The 21290-nt window shown below is 40.4% G+C and overlaps 1 protein-coding gene across 1 annotated transcript in view; it reads left to right on the forward strand.

The window, feature by feature from the left end:
• Positions 1 to 21290, forward strand: part of CMC1 (C-X9-C motif containing 1) — a 36646-nt gene that overhangs the window by 8002 nt on the left and 7354 nt on the right. Inside the window, exon 2 of the mRNA XM_084281375.1 lies at positions 3274 to 3366. Within this exon, the coding sequence (XP_084137501.1) occupies positions 3274 to 3366 (93 nt within the window). The remainder of the gene's footprint in view (positions 1 to 3273; positions 3367 to 21290) is intronic.

Here is a 21290-nt window from a genome sequence, read left to right on the forward strand (position 1 = left end):
GGTCTGACTTGAATTGCTTGTACTTCTCAGGGCTTAAAAACCAATCCTAGCCAACAAACTTCCTTTTAAAAAACAAACTATAAATGAGAATAAAGACCACTTCTGATCTCATTTCCTTTATAGTGGTCTGTAATTACCTTTGAATCAGTGTTGTAGCAGTCTTCTGGTTCTTCCTGGACACTGCCCTGTGCCCTCTCCATCCTGCCTTTTCAGCCCCTCCAGGTTTGATGACGTGGGACTAAAAAGCAGGAGTTTGCGTGGAGCGCAACAGCATCACAGTTGTGGTTGAGCTGGTGTTCACACCAGCGCAGCAGCTGACATCATGATGTCTTAACATCCCTTTCCTTTTGAATAATCAAACAGCAAATTGGGTACTTCAGCTAAAACCCAGAAATCCCCTTTGACTCTTTGGGCTGACAGGGAGGCTCTCTCCCTGTCTGAAGGGTGCCCTTGTCCCATTTCCTTTTTGGTCCTGAGCTGTGTCCCTTTCTGCTCCCCTCTGTCTGCAGTGGGTGGCTGATCCTTGCTCTGGTGCCCTGTGCTGCCTCGGCTGCTGTCAGAGCCATGGCTGCTGCTGACCTCTGCCAGGCGAGGAAACCCAGGCACCCTTCCCAGGCCCTGGCTGCTTCTCCGTGATCTGCTGTGTTTATGTGTGTGCTAGTGTAGATACTGATGGATAAAAGTTACGTGAAGTAATTCGAACTATTGTAATTGGATCTAGTCACTCCAAAGTGTAAACCAGCTGCGAAATCCTTTTTTGCTTGCATATGACGAGTTAGTTTTCCATATCGAACTGGCTGTTTGCTCACTGTCTGGTTACATGCTGATGTGATGGTGAGGACAGTTGGGGACTGTCAAATGCCATTTTAGAGGCAGCTGGCATCTCACTTGTTTAGAAAAAGCAGAAAAGTGTAGGCTATAATTTGAGCCAGGGATGCTCATGACAGCTGCAGCGTTCCCTCTGCTTGTTCCTGCTCTCACACGGTTCTCCTTTAATGGACCGTTTTATGAATTTATATAGTGAACTGGACTGGAGAATTTATCTAGCTGAGAAGTTGCCTGACAACAAATTTACTTCCCTTCAAACCAAATTAACATCCCCTTTCAGCCCACAGGGGCTGCAAAAGACATGGAAATTAGCATAAAAGCAAATTAACTTGCTACATGAAACACTTTGTTTTCATTCTTTTCAGAGAATCATGGAATGGTTTTGTGTCGGAAGGGACCTTAAAGATGACCTCGTTCCAACCCCCTGCCATGGGCAGGGACACCTCCCACCAGCCCAGGTTGCCCAAAGCCCCATCCAGCCTGGCCTTGAGCACCTCCAGGGATGGGGCACCCGCAGCTTCTCTGGGCAGCCTGTGCCAGTGCCTCGCCACCCTCAGAGTGGAGGATTTCTTCCTGAAGTTCAAGATAAATGTACCCTCTTTCAGTTTAAAGCCACAACCACTTGTCCTATCACTACACTCCCTGACAAAGAGTCCTTCCTCAGCTTTCTTATAGACCTCTTTAGGTTCTGGAAGATTGCCATAAGGTGTTCCCGGAGCCTTCTCTTCTCCAGGCTGAACAACCCCAACTCCCTCAGCCTGTGTTCACAGGAGAGGAGCTCCAGCCCTTTGAACATCCTTGTGGCCTCCTCTGGGCTCATTTTGATAGGTCCATGTCCTTGTGCTGGAGACCCCAGAGCTGAATGCAGGGCTCCAGGTGGGGTCTCAGGAGAGCAGAGCAGAGAGGGAGAATCACCTCCCTCACTCTGCTAGCCACACTTCTTTTGATGCATCCCAGGATGTGGATGGTTTTCTGGGCTGCAAGCGTGTGTTGCCAGCTCATATTGAGCTTCTTATCCCCCAACACCCCCAGGTCCTTCTCCTCAGGGCTGCTCTCAATCCATTCTCTGCCCAGCCTGTATTTGTGCTTTTGCTGTAGAAATTCCAAGTAATAAATCTTGGAGATGCGTTTTTAGTTCTGATTCTGTGTATTGGCTATCAGAAAGCTCAGTTTTGTTACCAGATTCCTCTGTTAATACTGCAGATTCAATGATATGCAGCCTCATAGCATTAACAAACTTTAAAAGGTGGTGGGTTAGAAATGACCAGAGAAATGTAAATCTCTGTTGTCTTTTGATCTAGAAGTAACTGCAGATACTCTGAAAAACGGTGTTTGGGAAGGGGTAGGTAACTTAAATTCTGCATGTTTCCTTAATTCAGTATATCATGTTTTTTCTTTCATTTAATCCAAGTTTTAAATAAGCTATTTAAAAGTGAGATGAATGTCAGTCAAAATAACAGTGTATCTGACAGTTTGCTTAATGTGAGCACCGCAGCTGATTCTGTGTTGAAGAGTAATACCAACATCAAAGGGTAAATAAATAGCGTGTTTGGGGAGGAAATTGAGGTATTTAGCGTAATGATGTTGGACTACACCATTTTCCATACAAATATCCTTTAAAGGGCTTTTAAATCAGAACCTAAGAAGTGGAAAGCTGTGCTTGATAAATTCTCACTCCTTTGTTTTGAAGAGAGTGGATTTAGGGGGGAAAAAAGAAGCACTGCATTTTCACACAGTCTGTGTTATATAAGTATATCCAAAACCACTAGTTGTACTCACAGTAATGAATTCTGTTTTGAGGCAGCTGAATGCAAACTTGCAACTCTCCTTTTAAATGTAGAATTCAGGCTTCAGTGTTTGCTCTTCTGAAGTTGGTTTTCTCAGTGAAAAAGCTTGCAGACCCTGCCTGTAAGTAAATGGTTAGTTTTTTTTTTTAAAGAACTGAGGTCTTTAATTTACTATATTGCTAATGTAGTAATAAAACTTTCATGTACTGTTCTAATATGGGCTATACTTCTCTGTTCTATTATAGGAGTAAAAAAGCTGTAGTTTGTAAAGATGATGCAGATAAAAAAAATATTAGTATCCTGAATTAAGCATAATTCTCAATCTTTGTGCAGTCTTTATGCAGATCTTTTAATTAGTAAGATAGAAAGATGAATGTGATGCCAGAATTTTTTCCATTATTTTACTTCATTTGGCATATTAAACAGAACAGAAATTTGCAGGATAATGCTCGTACCTGTATCTAAGCAATTTTAAATCTTGGGACTTTCGTGCTTTTCAGTGTGTAGTCCTTCTGCAGCGTTGTCTGGTGGTGGTTGGTTACAGATGGAGTATACCAGTATTTGTTCTATAAGCAATGCTACGTTATTTCTGTAGATTCACTTTATTTTGTATAGAAAAATAAGTTTTTCCTCTTTTTTGTTTCTGGCTTTCTTGCAGAGAATTCTAAGCTGAGGCACGTAGAAAAAGATGTCTTGATTCCAGTAATAATGAGAGACCGAGCCAAGGAGCTTTGTTCAGATAAAGTGCAAGGTAAGAGTCAAATATTCATTGGAAGATCAGATGTACTCACTTCTGTGCCCTGAATATAATCCTTGTTTTTGACAAGTAGTCAGAGAATTAATATGTATGATCTGCATCATATCTGTTGGCTGCAAAACCAGTAATGCAGTGTGTGAGTCTGCCAGGTTGGCTTGCACTGCTTGGTTATGCGGACTGCTTTCCAAAATGACTTGTTCTTGATTGGTTTCTGATTGATAGAAAACTTTCCCCATCTCGATCTAGACCTTGTGGTGACCGAGCAACACAGGAGTTGCTTGTACTGTTCATAAAACCTATATAAATGGTGTTGTTTTACATGAGCCTTCACGTAGGGTCTCCTTGATTATAACAGATTTATTTGCTATAATGCAGCCTTTCCCCTCTCCAGTGCTTTGATGGTACTTGCACATGGAGATGTGTTATTAGACAGGCATTGAAGCAGGCTGATGCAGTCTGCTTCTGCATGTTTTCATTTTGTTTTGAAGAGTACTGGGCAGTAACTCTGTAAAGTTGGATATCAACGCTTCTTCAACACTCAACTGTGCACATATTCCTGGAAGAAATGTAAAGCTTTCTGGAGTTAGAGCTACTCACACACACGGGCTAGCTGAGAGTGTTGATCAAAGAAAAAAATGTAAAGCACAGAATTACTCTATACAAGTGGCGTGCCTTCAGTGGGACGCGTGCCTCTTGTCATCTAAATTCTAAAGCTGAAAGGGGCACTGGAGAGAGATTTAAAGAACGTCTACTGGAGAAGGAGCCCTAGGAAGTTAGGGAAATGTCCCTGAACTCTTGTGAACAAATTACAGGGAACTGAATCTGACAGAGAGCTGTTACCTAGGTTATAAAACAAAATCTTAGAAAGGTAATAGCCTCAGAAAATAAGCATATGAGGCATGCACAGCCAATAGCACACGAAACAGAGAAAGAAAACTGAGTTACTAGAGAACCATTGCTGCAAAAGGACAGTTGTGATGAGAATTGGGGTTTCAAGCTATCACAGAAGAAACTGTGAGGCTGTTCCTTGAGTAACAGATGTTTCAGAGACAGATACAGTTAAAATGGACCAGCATTTTTTAAAACAGATTGTTTAGGGGGTCCACAAAAGACGTGATGGAGTAGTGTCATAATGATTTTCAGGCAGGTAGGAAAAGAGTTGGGAATATCTGCCAGAAGGAGGTGGGATCAGACTATAGGTACCTTCCAATGCTGCCAGAAGGCCTTCATACACTTTTTCATTTTGTAGTTGAACAATTTTTATTTTGAATGCTGTTTATGTTGGGAGGAAAAGTGAAGAAAAGCAATGAGAGGGATGTGGATCTTTGAAACAGGATTTCTGTTAAAAATAATTTGTGTACTGTTTGTATTATTTTCTTTTGGGATTGACCACAGTGATGTTTGTATGGTGCTGTGGGTTTTTTTTGGGGTGGGGAACAGTCTTTTTTTTTCCCATGCATTTTCTTTGCGTAAAATTAGGATGTTGGTTTCAGCTTCAAAGTTTTGTGACAGCCACCTATATTGGAGATTCTTGAACCGAGGGCTGTGGACGATTACCTTCGCAGCTGCTTCTTGTTTTTGCTTCTGTAAATTTTAAAGCAAATTCCTGTCATAATTATCTTCTTTGTGGTGTTAGGCAAAACTATAGATATATTTTCATTTCTTCTGAATAGGGTTCAGGTATGTATCTTCTGAAAAATGAGGTTTGTGGATGCATTGGTCTTCCTTTCTTCTGTTAGCTGGAAGCCAGTTTTGATCAAATCGTGTGAAAGTTAGAATTGGAAACTGAATATTTCCTATGCAATTTTTGTGATCAAATAGATGAACAAAATCTACATTCATATCCATACTACAAAAAAGATGGTCTTTTTGTTTACCTTTTAATAGCAGGGTGGAGAGCAGGCCATGGGAAGTGAAAGGTTAAATGGTTTTGTGAAGAGGAGAATTTATCATCTCTCATATCCATTGTGAAATTATTCCTGGAATAAATTTGTCTTGTTGGTACACAGGGTTAGGTGTTAATCAGAGTAAATAGGCTACGGTTCTTGTGCTGTAAACAATTACAAGCTATGAACATAAGCTGTGTAATTAAGTAATCAAAACTCCTGAAATCCAGTTGGAGTGCTACAGAGTGCACGTGGATGAAATTGCTGTTTACACTAAAGCGTAGGTGCTCATTTAACTCGTTCTCGGTTTGTTTTTTTTTCTGCTGTATGTTAATTTTGTTTGACCAGCTCCTACTGGTATACCTTTGTTTCATTTTTCTCTCTAGGAAATTGCGGTAAATGCATTGGAAGTGTAGGAAACAAAGCTGTTCTACAAGTACGGGCCTTTACAATTGACTTGCTCGTGCTAGGTTCCTGCCTAGCCCTATGGGGAGCCCCCATACATTCAATAGGTCTCTGCATGAGCATGGGGTCCATCTGTATACAGGCCGGTACCTTAGCCTGCAGCTATACCACCTAGAGCTTATCAGAGCTAATAAAGCAAGTAGTGACAGCCTGTCCAGCACGTGTTCGAGAGGCATCCAGGGAAAAGAAACCCCAAGGGTTAAAAAATAAAAAGAATAAATAAAAAAAAAAAAAGGGTTTGTTAACTCAAGAGGTGATGCTGGTACCCTGGCATGGTTAAATGGGTGACCCAGTGCTGTGCTCCAGTGTTAGTTTAACAGAGTAGCTTAGGGATGAAATAACCATGAAAATGTGTCCATTTTAAAGATAATTTGTAAAAACAATTAAGAATTGAGACTGGTTATATTTCATTTTGGTTATTTAAATTTAGTGTGAACTTTTTTCAGATTGTCATAGTACAGTTCTTGTGAGTGCTGCATGTTTCTCAAGAATTTAGTATATCTTAGTTGCAGCATAATTTCTGTATTTAAGGTTTGCAAGCACTTTTCCAGTGAAAATTACTAAATTAGTACTTTTGTTAAGAGGGTAAAGATGCTTTCTGAACAACACAAATCAATTTTCCATGACCATTACATAAACATGCTAATATCCGTGAGATGTACATACGTGAAATTGTGGACTCTTACTGGAGTATCATAAAAAGAATACTATTTTCCTGAAGTGTTGTAAAAACAACAACAAAACAAAACAAAAACACACAAAAAAACCCACACACAAACAACACCCAGATGTAACGTATTCAGTGTACTTATACAGGCAGTATCAAGAGCCATATTAAATACATACTTCCCTGTATTAGTGTATACTTGGTATATAAAATACCTGCTTACAAACTGAAGTAGCTAAAAGGAGTGTTTTATCTGCTGTCATCTTCCATTGCTTTTATAAAATCATTTCTTAATTCAGACAAAGTTTAGATTGCAAAAAGAAAGTACTCAGATCATTGAATCAGTCACAAGACCTTGATTTTGTATTATGCTTTCTGTAAATGTTTTGTGTATTTTATGTGTTAGAAAGCGATTCTGTCCCACCTCCCAAACCCCATAATCTTTCTTTTTTTTTTTTTCTTTTTTTTCTTTTTTGTTTGGACAAAAAACAATCTTGCGCTAGTGACAAGAGGCTTTGGTCCTAAACCTTTTCTTCTAAGTTTTCTTGTCTGCTACGGTTTAATGGCCTGTGTTTGGGAATTCGAAAGTCAGCAAGAGTGACTTACAGTTCTTACGTAGTTGTGACTCTACACTTGCCAAGTTCCCAGGGTGCATGTGGGCAAATGACCTGTGTGCTTTTCGGGATGGATACAGGAAAGGCCAGTTCAAATAAGCCTGGTTTTGCCATTATTAGGCAACGAAATAAAGAAAACAGTTTGTGTGATTGAAGACCTGATCCTGCATACTACTCTGCAAATAAACGAAGAATGAGGCCATTTCTCATTTTCTCATTTGAAGTTTGTCATGGAAGGAACAAATCTGGCCAAGAAGGCAACTGTTTTTCTTTTTTTCTTTTTTTCCCCCGTATAGGAAAGAGACAAAAGGGAATGGTCAGCTGAGTTGGGGGACCTTCCCTGGAGCAAGCTGTTAGGTTGTTTCTGGTGTCTGTAGGAAGCGCGTAATTAGGGCAACTAGAATCACATTGCTGCAAATATTCTTTAAGATACTTGGCAAGGCTTTAAAAAAAGGTTTGGAAACCGTGGCTGGAAAAGGACATTTCCAAGCAGTCACCCTCCTCCCATTCTCCATGTTCACCATTAGCCTTCTCTTCCTTAGGGCTCATGTTGATACTTAGTGAAAATGATGGGATGCAACACCACTGCAGGCTTCTCTACAGTAGAGCATGACCAGTGTCAACCAGAGTTTTGATAACGTGCAGTTACTCAACAGTCCTGGCACTGACATTATCTCTGTCCCCGTAGGGGCCACCTGCTCTGGACCGTGACCCTTACACCTGACACATCAAGTCCCATAAAAAGAAAGAAATTTCTGATTGAAGTACATTTGATGCTGCACATTTAAGTGCCCAAGCACACCTTCAGATATGTTTCTCCAAAAAAGTCTTGTTACATATTTATATATTCCTACATAAGGAATGCAGATAATGAAATGTGCGAAGTAGCAGATTTCAGCTTGATGTTACTCAGTGGCATTGCTCACTTTCCTTTGTAATGCAGGCCAAGTTCTGTTAATTGGTGCAGACCATTGCTAATGCTGGGAGAGGATTAACCTGTTGGTACCTACAGTCGTGGTTCTGAGGTTAACACTGGCGGATGCTAAGAGCGATAGTATTGGGAAATTAAGTAACAGCTCACTTTTTAAAATGTTGAACAGTCTCATTTTCTTGAAGCAAATTGAAACTAAAAGCACTATTCATAACTGAGTTCTGCTCACCTGCTCTGCCTCACTGTGAAAATACGGTCCTTAGAATCCTTTTAAAATTCACATATTTTAGAAGTATATGGGGGTATCAAACTGAATCAAAAAGATCAACTAACTGATAAAAGTCAGTGACTTAACTTGACAAATCCAGGCAACTTTTTTTATTGAGCCGCTGTCACCAGAGCTTTCTTACACATGCTGCTGTACGCATTGATCAGAGCTTGGAAATCCTGAGAGGCTGCATGGGAGTAATCATAAACTTTATGACTGGAAGAGACGTCTTCTAGGAGAGTGAAAAAAGAATGCTGCCTTACTACCTGCAACTTCATTTTTCTGGAGAAAGGTTAGGCTAATTTGAGAACATCATTTCAATTGAGCAGCAAAACTGCAGGTAGAGAAGGGGAGAAAAATGTTACCCACCATTGGTATATTATCTGCAATGTTAATTATTGTAGTGCATGATTTTTTAAAGTATATTACAGTCATACTGTGTGTGACCCCGTGACCCTGTTTGAAGTCATTGAGATTACTGTTGTACACGCTGTGCGGTTGTCAGTTATTTAAATGATGTGTTTTGATGGTGTACAGCTATACTTAGTAGTGGTAATAAATGACTAGGTGTTTTTCCCTGGTTAGCGTTTCTGAGAGTAAGATGCTGATTTCTTACGATGTTTGTGTCTGCGCCCAATGGTTTTTATCTCTGGGAAAAGATGCAGGTCTATCTATTTCCAACATTTACTCTCATCACATTTAACCATGTGAATTAATGCAGTCTCTGGAGGGATTATGGTATATTGAGCTTTGCTCCAACAAACCGAGCAGAGAGAACAGCTCTATGGAAATTACAGTTCCAGATCTCCTGGTCTTTTATGAATGATCCTTACAGCATTAGCTAGCCAAAGCTAATTTAGGGGATTTCATAGAAAAGAAATATGGGAGCATATTGTGTGGCTTGGTGGTGGAAATGGAAGTATTCTAACTACTGTTAGGACTTCCAAGAAAATGTCTGGGGAGGGAACTTACCCTATTTGTTTTTGTTTTTTTTTTTTTTCCTTTCCCCCTACCCCCCCATGTCATTTCAACCCAGCTGATCACAAGAAATGGGTCAGACTGCTAGCTTTACCACTGCAACTTAGTTGTGTAGGGTTTTTTATTTTTTTATTAGGGAATGGAACAGCTTTTACAGGGACAAAGAGAAATGAAATCACTTTCAATGAAAGAAAGAGGCCTCATTATAGCCACCAACAGCAGTTATTGACAGCTACACTTCCTATTAACAAGGAGCATTTAAGAGTTTGGCTGTTGGATCTTTGGACTTGATCTAATTTGCTAGCATTAATTAGTTTCTTTTGAGCACAGACACTTGGTGCTCACAGCTATAGATTTGGAGGACTAATTAGGACAGAAAATTGAACAGAATGGGGTAAGGCATTAACCTTCAACCATTACCAGCTGGGGCTCTGATAAAGACCACAGAGTCCAAATGCTCCTATTCATGCAAAGAGTACTCTAATGAATATCAATTTCAGCCAGGTTGCCACATCCTACAAGCACTGTCTTAATTTTGATTATCTTACCTGTTATAGATTTTTAGGTATAGATATTAAAGTTGGTAGCTCAGAGCTCGTACCTTGATGTGTTATCTGTGATCTGGCTGTCTACTCTTTGGCTTTTCTCCAGTTAGACATTTTATTGGTTTCTCAATTTTAAATTGTTTTCCCCTTCAATATATTTATTGGCATAAATGTATTAACATAGTGTAGATTAATTACAGAATATTAACAAATGCTGGTTTAAATAGAGGATGCCTCCACGGTTGTTGATTGTTGTAGCACATGGGCAATAATACCCGTGAGGGGGACTGACCAAGGGAACAACTGGAGTTTGGACAATAGGATAGCTTCTTTTGCAGCTCTTCTGAGGAGATGAAGGCATTCTGTTGGGGTGTGAAGTTAGGAATACAGTTTCAGGAAGAGAAGTGTTCTTTCAGACACTGGGTAGATAATGTTTTAACGTGCAGATTGGAAGTACTTCACCTGTGTATGCAGAAATGAGAAAAACAATTCTTTGTCCTTTCGTGCCTTTCTTGGATGGCTGGAAATGTTGGACTCGGAACTAAGGTCCAAATCCTTTTTATCAGCTGTTTCTACCCTTTAGCCATATCAGACCCCCTGACAAACTGCCCGTCCCATCTGGATCCTCGCTTCTCTCCTCATTGCTGCTGCTTCTACACCTGGAATATAAACCCCCCTCAGCATCTTCATTCAACAGTAACACAGCGCTTTGTGTAAATAACTCTAATACTTCAAGAGGTCGTGCTATATTCCTTATGCATGTGTATAAATATTTAAGTTGTATATAAATTATGAATATTACCCTGGGGTTACTTTTGCACAGAAAACAGAGTCAGAATGGGTTGTGCAGATAGCATTAGGTTCAGCAGTGGAAAACAGAACTTAGCTTTTGCGTCAAAAAGTAGCTGCTCTGAATTTGGAACTACGAACCTATAAATGGTGAGCTTTCAGAGAGCCTACAGGCGGTGTTTTGACCTTGTAAAGAGTGTATGGTATTTGGGGCAATGCAATGGGGAAAGAGTTGTGTCCACTGTTCTTGTTCATTGGAAAACCCATGAAGTTGGCAAGTGTATTTGCCAAAGAAAATTCCTCATCTGAATCACGAAAAAAGGAAAGACTAGTTGAGCGAAACGGGAATCAGAATGATAGCTGCAAATGCATCTAACAGGCTTTGAGTCTTATGAGGCAGTGCCTTGTGAGAATTAGAGTTCTGGTCTCCATTATTTCCTGCAGGCTGAAGAACTCTACCTGTTGTATGCACCGTTGCATGGAATATTATGAGTCAGCTCACCCAAAAACAAAGGGGGACAGGAGGCATCGGCCTCATTGGCCTTATCAGGCAATAGGGGAAAACAGGTTAAAGTTGAAATACAGTTCAGCTAGCAAACGTACCCTTAACAAGGTGTGGTGCTCTAAATCTTCTTCATGCTTTTTTGTTGTGGAAACATCACAATGTGGTTAATGAAATCTCTAACTTTTTTCCTGCTGTGGGGCAAAAAACATCTTCACCTTCTTTTTTCAGTGTGGAATGGTAGTTCTAAAGATTGCTCAATTTAAATGGAGTGAGTTGTCCATCAGGCACTTATTCTTTGATATAGTAGATGATGGATCCTGTGGTAACATCACTGACAAGGCATAACTTTGTTTTAAGTAGAAACTGTGTTGCCTGTTGCTGAGTAAAACTACATTTTTGTATGTTACTGTTCTGGTCTTTTTAATAATGGCAACAAAAATAATCCCCCTCTTTCCTGCTCCCAAATTGAGTTTTGTTGCTGTTGTAATTTTTTTCCAATAATTGTCTGTGTGGTGCTGCATAGAAAAAGAGTAGGAGAAACGTGTGCTGAAGAGTGCTCTATTTACAGGTCTGCTTGAGAGAGAAATAAGGCTACAATAACAAAGGGTCATAAGACACTTGTGCTCTATTGTAACCCTCTGAATTTTACTTTTAACAGTTTAATGCTCTCAAAAACAAGAAGAAAGGAATGTTGCAGAAAAGAGCACTTGGAATGCGTGCTGCCTAAGATCAGGATAGATACCTTTACATGAAATGTAATTGTATGACAGAAGGTGAGAAGTATTTTGCGTGAGGAATCAAGAGCTGCAGAGCTGGTGAGGGGATCTGAAAGGGGATGGACAAGGAACACTAGAGCTGTACAGAGTGTCAGAGGTGCAGATGAGGCTTTAAATTTCTGATCAGGGAGCAAGAAAAGCAATGTAGCTGCTGTGTGCTAGATGTATTTGAGATGATACTGCAAATGATTTAAAAGGTATCAAAGGATGAAAGGTAGTCCTTCTTATGGGATAATGAGTGGGACAGGAACTTAAATTAGGAATTTTAGAGATGATAGTGTAGAAGAGCACCCTTGTGGTGGGGTAAACAAATTCTCTGGATATCCAGAATACTGGGAAGGAATTGAAATAGTAGGTGATTTTGGAGACTAGTTATGGTATTAAGGGATCTGCCTTCTTACCTTTTTCCTGAAAAGAGTTTTACACAAAGGTTTCTTGAAGCCTGAAATGTCTTTTTTCAATTCTAATAGCCAAGTCCAGGACTTCCTTGTATTTATTATACATAATGTCTTGCACTTCATCCAGAATTTCATGAAAGTATTTTTTTCATTCTTTTTTCCCTTCTTTAACATAAACTAAGTTTTTTTTGTAAGCCAGCTGCCCTTGAAGCCTCCAGATCAACATGTCTTAAGACTATGTAAGTAGTCCTTTTCAAAATCCTAAATCACACAGGCTGCATATGTGTATAAGTTCACGCTGATACTTTGAAACCAGGTTTGAGCCAAATCTTGCTCTGTTTCTTGGTGATAGAAATATTCTATACATTTTGCTATAATTGGATGCTCATAACGTTGTTGAAAAAGCAGTGTGAAGGCCTGGTGTAAGATGTACTTCCACCTGTGGCTTGACACTTGGTTTCAGATGAGCACGTTTATTAAGAAAGAGGAATACAGGGCTGAATTGGACTTTAAGACACTTTAAGGTGGCAGTGTCTAGTATACCTGTATTTGTTCTGTAATTTAATGTCCCAGCTTCCTGATGTACCTGAATATACCTTGCACTTGAAAGAGCAGGGTTTTTACTTCTCTGATGTGTTTGTGAAAAGAGTTAAATGTTTTTATATGTTGTAAAAATGTACCATTTATTAATACGTATGTATGTATATAAAAAACAAAACAACAACAACAAAAGCAAAGAAAATAAAACATCCCAAACCAAAAAAGAACACAGCCTGCTGTTGAAATGCTGATGTCCTCGTGAAGGCCTTCAGACATTGGGCAGATTCCTGGTAGTGGCCTGAATAAAAGCAGCACTTTGAATGGAATAAATAGGGCAATCTGTTTATCCAAAAAAAGGCAAAAAGGGGAAAAGAGGAAAAAAAAAAAAAAAAGGGGGGGGGAGGCAGGAGGATTTTTCATTGACCATCCTGGAGCAATATTTCTGTTGCTGAGCTCCTGAGACTGCTTAGGGAAGGTGCTGGACCCTGAGGTTCCAGGGTTCTTTTCAGGAGCTTAGCAAATTCAGACAAAAAAAAATAAATAAATATGTTAGTATCACTGGGTTAAAAATGACATTCACATTTACAGGAAGAACTTTCAGGCTGCAGAAAACGATGCCTACTAAACAAGAGCCTGACCACCATCTGCAACTTCAGACACTGTATTTTGTTGCCCGTTACTTTTTTCTGCCTTTGGGGTGGTAGCTTTCCACAGTGAATCTGACAGCCCAGTCAAAATAATTCATAAGGCCAGTGATGAAAAGTACTCTTTACTTTTTCTGGTGTAAATAATCTTTGTCATTCTTCATCTGTCCTGATTTTTTCCCTTGTTTCTTTGCTTTGTGTTCTCAATATGTTCTTTTAATAATTTTTGGAAGAATTTTGGATGTAAAAGTCAACACCGTAGAAAAGGCAAGACCCAGCAAGAGCAAGGCAGGCAGATAGACTGTTGTGGGTTCAAATAAGCTTATCCTTTCTGTCTGCTAGGAAGTTCATGAAGAAATTCTGTCAGGTCATAATGCTTAAAACGGTCTTATGTTTTGTTAAAGGCATTGTTCTGCATTATTACCTTAATGTAGGCTTCAGCATATATCTAGATAATGAAAAGAAAGGTGCCACCATTTTTCATAGAATGGGAGCACGTATACTGTTTGGGGTTCCATAACCAGAGATTTAATTACTGATGTCTTAAACAGGGTAGGAAGCAAACTCAGAGCTTCAAGGGTGTCTTTATGGCTCTATCCAATGTTCTAGGTTTAAAATATTTTCTTGTTTACATCTAAGGGTTTCACATTGCTGTTGAATAACAGCAATGGGTTGAATTGGTCTTCTGCTCGCTGTTTGGAGAGCTTTTTGTAATAGAAGCATCCTCATTTTATACTTCTGAAATCTATTCCTGCTGTCACTAGTTTGAAAATAAAAAGCATCTATGTGTATATGTGATGGATTTTTTCATTTTATACAATTAAAACAACTTGAGAAAGTTTAAGCCCTTTGTTGGGGAGTGAGGATGAAAAGAATCCTCCTGCTTTCAGCAAAGGCTGTTCGGTAAAAGCTGCTTCTGTTCAGTAACTGTGAAACTTCAGCAGTTCTAAAACAGAAAATGACTGTCAGATTGTTTGTAGTTGTTTTGGGGAATCTATCTTGTTCACTTCGCCACCAAGTTCATGAAAATGCTCGTTACTGACTGCACATAAACTTTTGAGACGTTCATTGCTGGGCAGAGAATAATCATGTAAACCAAAAAATATTTTTTTTTGCAATTCTGTAGAAGGAAGAGATTTAACAGACATGGACATCGTGGATTTAACATCGTATTGACATCGCATTGTTATGCATAAAACACAGCTGGTTGTGCTGCTGATTTTTGTAAGAGTATTTGGTCTGCTGTAAAAGCCACGTAGAAACCCTCGATCTCTGTAAGCATCTCTGTAGGATTCCTTTGAGCTATTTTTTCCTCCCTGTTTCAAATTGCTTCCACGTAGTTTGGGAGTCCCAACGATTTGTTTGTGCCTTCTCTAACGTCCTAAATGTCTGCAGGTTCTGTGCAGATGTGGACTGGCAGGATAGTAAGTGCCTTTCAGCTCATACCAAGATTTGGTGGAAAAAAGGGGTTAAGGCAGTTGATGCCTGCTACCACATAACATATGAGGCTCAGCTGGACACAGAAGTTACCACTTTAAAATTTGGGTAGAACTGTTGGGATTGAATGAAGGTTTTTGACTCTTATGGCTCAGATTACTTTTTTTTTCTTCACTGCTAGCAGCAGGCCAGAGCTCTGGTTGAAGACTGAAGAACAAATGAAACTGTTATCCAGAACTAGACTTATTTGCCATCTTCTTTCCTGCTTCATCACTTTTTTTTTTCTTTTTGTCCCTAAATACTTATGATACAGAAGGCTGAAATCATAATATGTAGAAGAAAGCAGGCAAATAATCCCAACAGTATAAGCTTAAATCTGTGACTTGCAACCAGCCTGCTGTACAAGAAAACAGATGTCATGCAATAAATTAATACTAGGCTGAATAATAAGCAAGATATATTGTTAAAGGGCTTTAATGCAAAGAAAGTGATTTCAGACTTTCATATGCTTGTTTTCTGTCTTTGTTTAAATGAGGCCCTTGCATGTGTTTTCTTTCCTTTATTCTTTTTCTTACACACGTTTGAGCTTTGTTGGGTTGAGGACTCAGTCTCTGGTTGGGCAGTTGTGATTAACTTATACTAAATAGGCAGCAGTAATGTGATTTGAGAATGAAAAGGATTCATTTCTTCTAAATGAGGGGAAAAACCCAAGGTTGAAGGAAATAGTTTACATAATCTGTAAACTAGTCAAGGAGCTGAATATTTATGCAGGTTGAAATTGACGCTTAGTTGCCCTCTAGGGGTTTTACATTAATACAGCATATGCTAGCTTTTGGGTGTTTTTTTCTTTCAGAATAAAGGTGGGAGAAATCTTTGGAAAACTTACATGCTGACAAATCTGTGGTGGTGGTGGAGGCATGTGTACATCTGCATTCAGCAAGTGAAGCTCATTTAGTTCAGAATGGAGAAAAGATTTGGGGCCAGATTCTGATCTTAAAATTTCCGATCAGCAGAGGAGGTATGCACGGTCATTTTCATTGCCCTTATGGAGAAGTTAGGATGTGCCCCAAAGATCTTTCAGCCCTAAGCAGAGATGGGAGACAAAAAGATGCGCAGGGATGTAACGGTGCTGCTGAGAAGCTCAGGGTGATCCTCAGTTCCTGCTTGCATCCTAGCTGTTGAGTGTTGCTGCTGTACAAGTTCCTGGTGTCCTCAGCCTCCCCTGACTAGCACACGGGGTCTTCTATCACGTCTGGCCTTAAAGCAACTGGAACCATGTTTGTGAACCCAGTGATCGAAACTTTTAGAGCTCCTGTCCTCCTTTTCTGTTGCTGTTAGGGACTTTGTCATATTGCTGAGCAAGCAGCTAACAAAACCTGAGTATTTATTGCTCATTGAGGTAGCGTATGATATTTCCTAGGAATTATCATCATGCCACGGTAGGAAACATGACTAAAGTGGCTTAAATGAAAGCCATTTCAGTTTTCCTCATATAACCTTCTAATATTTCATTTGCCAATGGTTTTGTAGCAGATGCCTTGTTAGTACTTCTTTAAGGAATAAAATTGCTACATAAATACTTTTAAGTGCAGCTGCTTTTCTAAATAGTAAAACCACACTTCTGTGATTATTTTTGCTGTTTCTTTCATAACAGTAGTGAGACTGTGTTACTCAAATCTTGTTGCATCAGAAACAAGATAGTTGGAGCAGACAGAATAGGTGGAGTTAAGAAACTGCGTCCAAGCTTGAGAATGCGTGCACGCAGCTGGAGCTTTTGCTCTAGCCTTTGCTCCAGAATGGCAACTGCTCTGTAAGTTGGTCGTAGTAAGCTGCCTATCTTGCATATATTCTGGATAGCATCGCTCTCATCTGTTCACTTCAACATCTCTGAAAAGCTTGAAGAAAGCATGCGTTACTAGCTCTGGCAGAGTGTGTGGCATGGGACAATTCCTGATAAAGTGGAGAATCATGCTCACCCTGTTCCTGCAGGGCACGTGGCAAACTCCTTGTGCAGCAGCTGGCTAACTTGCTTTGCTACTTGAGATCAAAGGTAGCTTAGTGAGCTCCTTTTACCCCCAAACATTTGATGCCTTAGCCTGTAGCAGGGCCCATACGTTGCACATAGTGCAGTGCACTTTGGGTGAGAGCTTTGGTCACTTGCAGGAACACCTGTGAGCAAGTCTGTGAAGATGTGGAAGCGTGGAAGAGCTGCCAGGCTCAGAGCAGTGCTCACAGCTCATGGAGAGTTTTCTGGGACCCCAGCAAAACATGGAGCTGTGATGCTTTCTCACTTCAAACATCCTTTGTGCAGCAGTTTCAAAGGTGCAGGGAGAGTATGATGGCTGGATTATTTGCTGCGCAATTCTTTTTAATAAGCTGGTTATCCCAGACAGCATACTTAAAACAAGTATTAGTGTACAGAAAATGAAAGATGTGCATTGAATAGGACCGAATCTATAAAGGTAGCGTATTAAATAATGCTGGATCTTGCTAAACTTTGATAGTGTGCTTTCTTGTCACATTAAGACTGAGCTCTTTAAAAGCCTGAAATGAATAGGGAGGTGTGGCTTCCTACCTAGTCAGTGATGCACGTTCTTTTGAAATGTGGCCACCATTGCAGAAGGTCTTCAGGATAAAATTCAGAATACAGAAACACCACAAGTTTTTTTCCAAAAAAAATGTGCTTCTGGTTCTGTCATCCTTAAAGCACTGACTAGTATGTACCTCATCCAACACAAATGCTTCCCACACCTCCACACCAGCATACGCTGAAGGCTACTAATTAAAAAAAAAAAAAAAAGAAAAAAGAGACTAAATACATACTGCAAAACAAGATTAAGTACATGGTAGCCCATTTTGGAGCTGTTGGAATGATGGTTGGGACAGCTCATGGGAAGAACTGTTATCTGTAAGGGAAGGTCACTTGCTCCTTGTAAGGAGCACAAGTGTATTCTTCAATATTGCATCCTTGTTGGATTTGGCAGCAGGCTGCAATTTTGGCCCCGTTCTGTACGCCCCCACCCTCCAGCTGAAAGCCTGAAATCAGTTTGGCTTTTTCTTAAAGGATTTTGTGTTTCATTCAGAGGAGGAAGTAATGATCGTAAAAATCGGTATTTGAACTTGGAGTTAAGATCGTATGGTTGGAAACGTAGCAAATTGAACTGGGGGGGGGGGAAATGCATCTCAAAACAGCCTGCTGTAAGCTGGAGCTGGTGGAACAGCTGTGGAGCAGCCTCCCTGCGAGTTACATAAATGACCTGCTCTATCTCCACCGTGTGGTCGAAGGACACTACTGCTGCTTCTGCCCGGCGGTGAGTCTGTCTTCTTCATACATCTTTTTATTGAAACTCAGAGTTCAGCTCCGGAGTCGGTCACTGTGGGACAGAGGGAGGGGGGTGTTGTTGCTTTTACTCAGCTGTGATGCTAACTTCTCAGCTGTCCCTGCGTGGCTCAGCAGCTCCTGCAGGAGAAGGGAGGATGAGCAGCGGCGAGGCCGCCCTGCGCTGCTCACGTCGGATGCACTCGTTCAGATAGGAGCAGGCAGTGACAGACAGTAGCCATGGGGGAACTTGCATTTGTTCCAGTTCTGCCTCTTCCAGCGCCTGGTACGGTAACGCTTGATGTCAGGGATACTTACGGCAGGCTGGGAGGAAAATCAGATCAAGGCAGTCTTAAAGAAAGCAGTTGTTACAAACCAGCGTCGTTTAACTGGGTGGCTGTGCTCGCTGGGCAGGGGTTACCCAGACCTGTGTGTAAGGAAGTGCTTGCACTTGACAAGAACATTCCTAAAGCAAGTATCTTCTGTAGGCAAATCATCATTTACCCAGGTAAACTGTATCACATCAACTTTTTTTTTTTTTTATTTGCTTAAAAGGATTTATTTATTTAAAAAGAGGTCTGCTTGCCTTGAAGAATCTGCCTGAATCTGCCCAGCAGATTGTTGTCTTTGAGCACTTAAATCCCTCTTGCCTGAGAAAGCACAGTCACTGTAAAGCCTCACACATAATAGCTGTGCCCTTGCAATTTCTCCCATCTTCATCTTTCTGAGGACACAACCCTCTTCTCTCTAATGCTGTGCTCTGGGTGTCTTGCCTAGCCAGGGGCAGGAGGGCTTGCCTCTTAGCTCTTCAGAGCTGGCTTGCTAGAACTTCCTGCCAGTGCTGCTGTGCTGTAGTCCTGTGTCTGGGGCAGAACACACATACGTATGCATTTGTATGTATGTATACTTACAGATGTAACACAAACAAGAACAGAAAAAGCTGACAAATCTGGAAATCCAGGATGAGAGATCAGACACGGGTCAAGTTTGTGCCTACTACTGCAAACTAACGAGTAGGTATTTCAAGGCGTCATCTTTGCCAAAGCTCCGTTTGCTGTTTAAGTCTATGTTCTGTTGAAGTTGTAATGAACAAAGACATCTTACATTTTAAGGTGCACTTTTTCTAAAAAAAATAAAAATCTTTTCTTCTGGCTTTGTGGTTACTTAAGAAAACATTTCCACAGGTCGAGTTTCATTTGTGCATTTGGAGTTCCTATTAAATTAAAAACTATAACTTTTCCACCCCGCATCCCACAAAAGCTGTTTGAATCAGACGTGTTTCATGCAGTACTGATACACAAAGATACAGTGAGGAGACCTGACCTGTCCTTGTCTAAGCAGCAGAACTAAGACCTGCTGAAAATACCATGAGATCACATGCGTATGTATGTAGATGTGCGTGTATATATATATTTGACAACTCTGTTTCTAACTCTAATTACTGCAACGTGGCATGGTTTTGTTATCAGTTTAAGTAGTTGTCTGTTTTTCCTGTTGTACTAATCGTGCTGGCTTGAATTACTGTACTTGGCTTTGTCTTCGTTTTTGTTTAAAATGAAACAATTTGCATCTTTCTTACACTTGCTGCTTTTCAGTTTCATTCGCCATCTCTTAGTGGTCATTATGAAATTTGGAAGAAAAGGCCCCAACGATCTTCTGTGAAGAAGGGACAGACAGAAGTTCTTCCCTACTGTTGTTTGGGGCAGTGCCTTGCTTTAGGGTTTCTGGCTGTACCTCAAACAAATGTCCACAATTCTCAGTCTAAATGTGAGCAAATTTTAGATGTCACAGCATGGATAGTGACAGGGAAAGAGGTTCCCCAAGTACAAACCTCTGCATCATGTGCAAATGGGACTATGTCTTTGTCATGCACTGCTTTATTGATTTTTATGACTCCTTGGTGCTAGTTTCTTAACCTTTTTTCCATAAATTCAGTCTTTAATGATAGGTTTAAAAACAACAAAATCCCTGCTACGGTTTCTGTAAGAAATGTAAATCAACAGCTGAGCAATGGCATCGGTTCTGATACAGACAGTGGTGGAGCATCTCTGCATGCCCTTGTAATAATCAGAATTGTCATGGTACTGATCTTTAAAAACAACAACATAAATTATGCACGGATTTTAAAACAGAATTTGAAGAAGCCATTGATTTCCTAGATTCCTTTGCAAAGCCCCTTGTAGGCCTTAATTTCAGAAAAGAAGTGCTCTTGCCAGGTACGAGCAGTTGGCCATAGGCAGGATCTTGTATTACCTATGATGTGTTTAGGAGAAGATTTAGGAGATGTATTTAGGAGAAGATTTTTCATCTTTCTTCTTCCTCTTCCCTCAGAGGCTTGTCAGTGTAGACCTACTGTGCAAGTGATTGTGTTTTGAAAGGCATGTGAGAAGTTTGTGCTTTAAGGTACAAGCCAAGCTTACAGTCGATAGGGGGTTAGGAAGAAACTTCACTTGAGAAAATGCTGTGCCGTAATGTAGACTTTCTGGCACCTTTTTTTTTTGAAGCAGCTACTACTGACTTCTGAGAAAGACAGCATGCAGGACGGCTGGGCCCTTTGTCTGATCCAGTATGTCATCTTCTCGTCTCTAATTGTAAGTGTCCCCTGGAGCAGAGTCTTCAGATTTGTTTCTAGGATATTGGTAACACATTTTCTTCCCCAAGGCAACGTGTTTAGAGAAACAGTTTCTAATTTGGGGGAAACTACTCTTCCTCTGCATGTCACAGTTGTGCTGTCTGCCTTCCCGACAGCTCTCTTGCTGTCTGTTTACCTCTTAAAGATGAGTGACTTCTCAGCGTTTTGTAGAGGAGCTCAGGGTACGCTGTGGTGTATTGGAGGATCCTGTCTGCGTTGTATGTTTTAAGACAAAGCTGGTTTTCCATGGTGCTCTGGAGAAGATTGGAAGATTGGTCAGGAGGAGATACCTTTAACGTGGTGAATGTCCACGCTGGAGCTGGAAAAGCTGAAATGGAGCAGCTTTTTGGGGAGGTGGTGATGGGCAGGAAAAGGGAAAGTATATGACTGTGTGTTTTATCAGCTGAATATTTGTGGAGACAAAGTATTTGATCTGATAACAGGTTCACTTGAAAGAATCAAGGTTATTTTATGTCAATTTTCTCTTTGCCCTATATAAGATGCATTTAATTATTTCATGCTAT

This window comes from Netta rufina (genome assembly GCF_964035555.1).
Source record: "Netta rufina genome assembly, chromosome: 2".
Classification (NCBI taxonomy): Eukaryota; Metazoa; Chordata; class Aves; order Anseriformes; family Anatidae; genus Netta; species Netta rufina.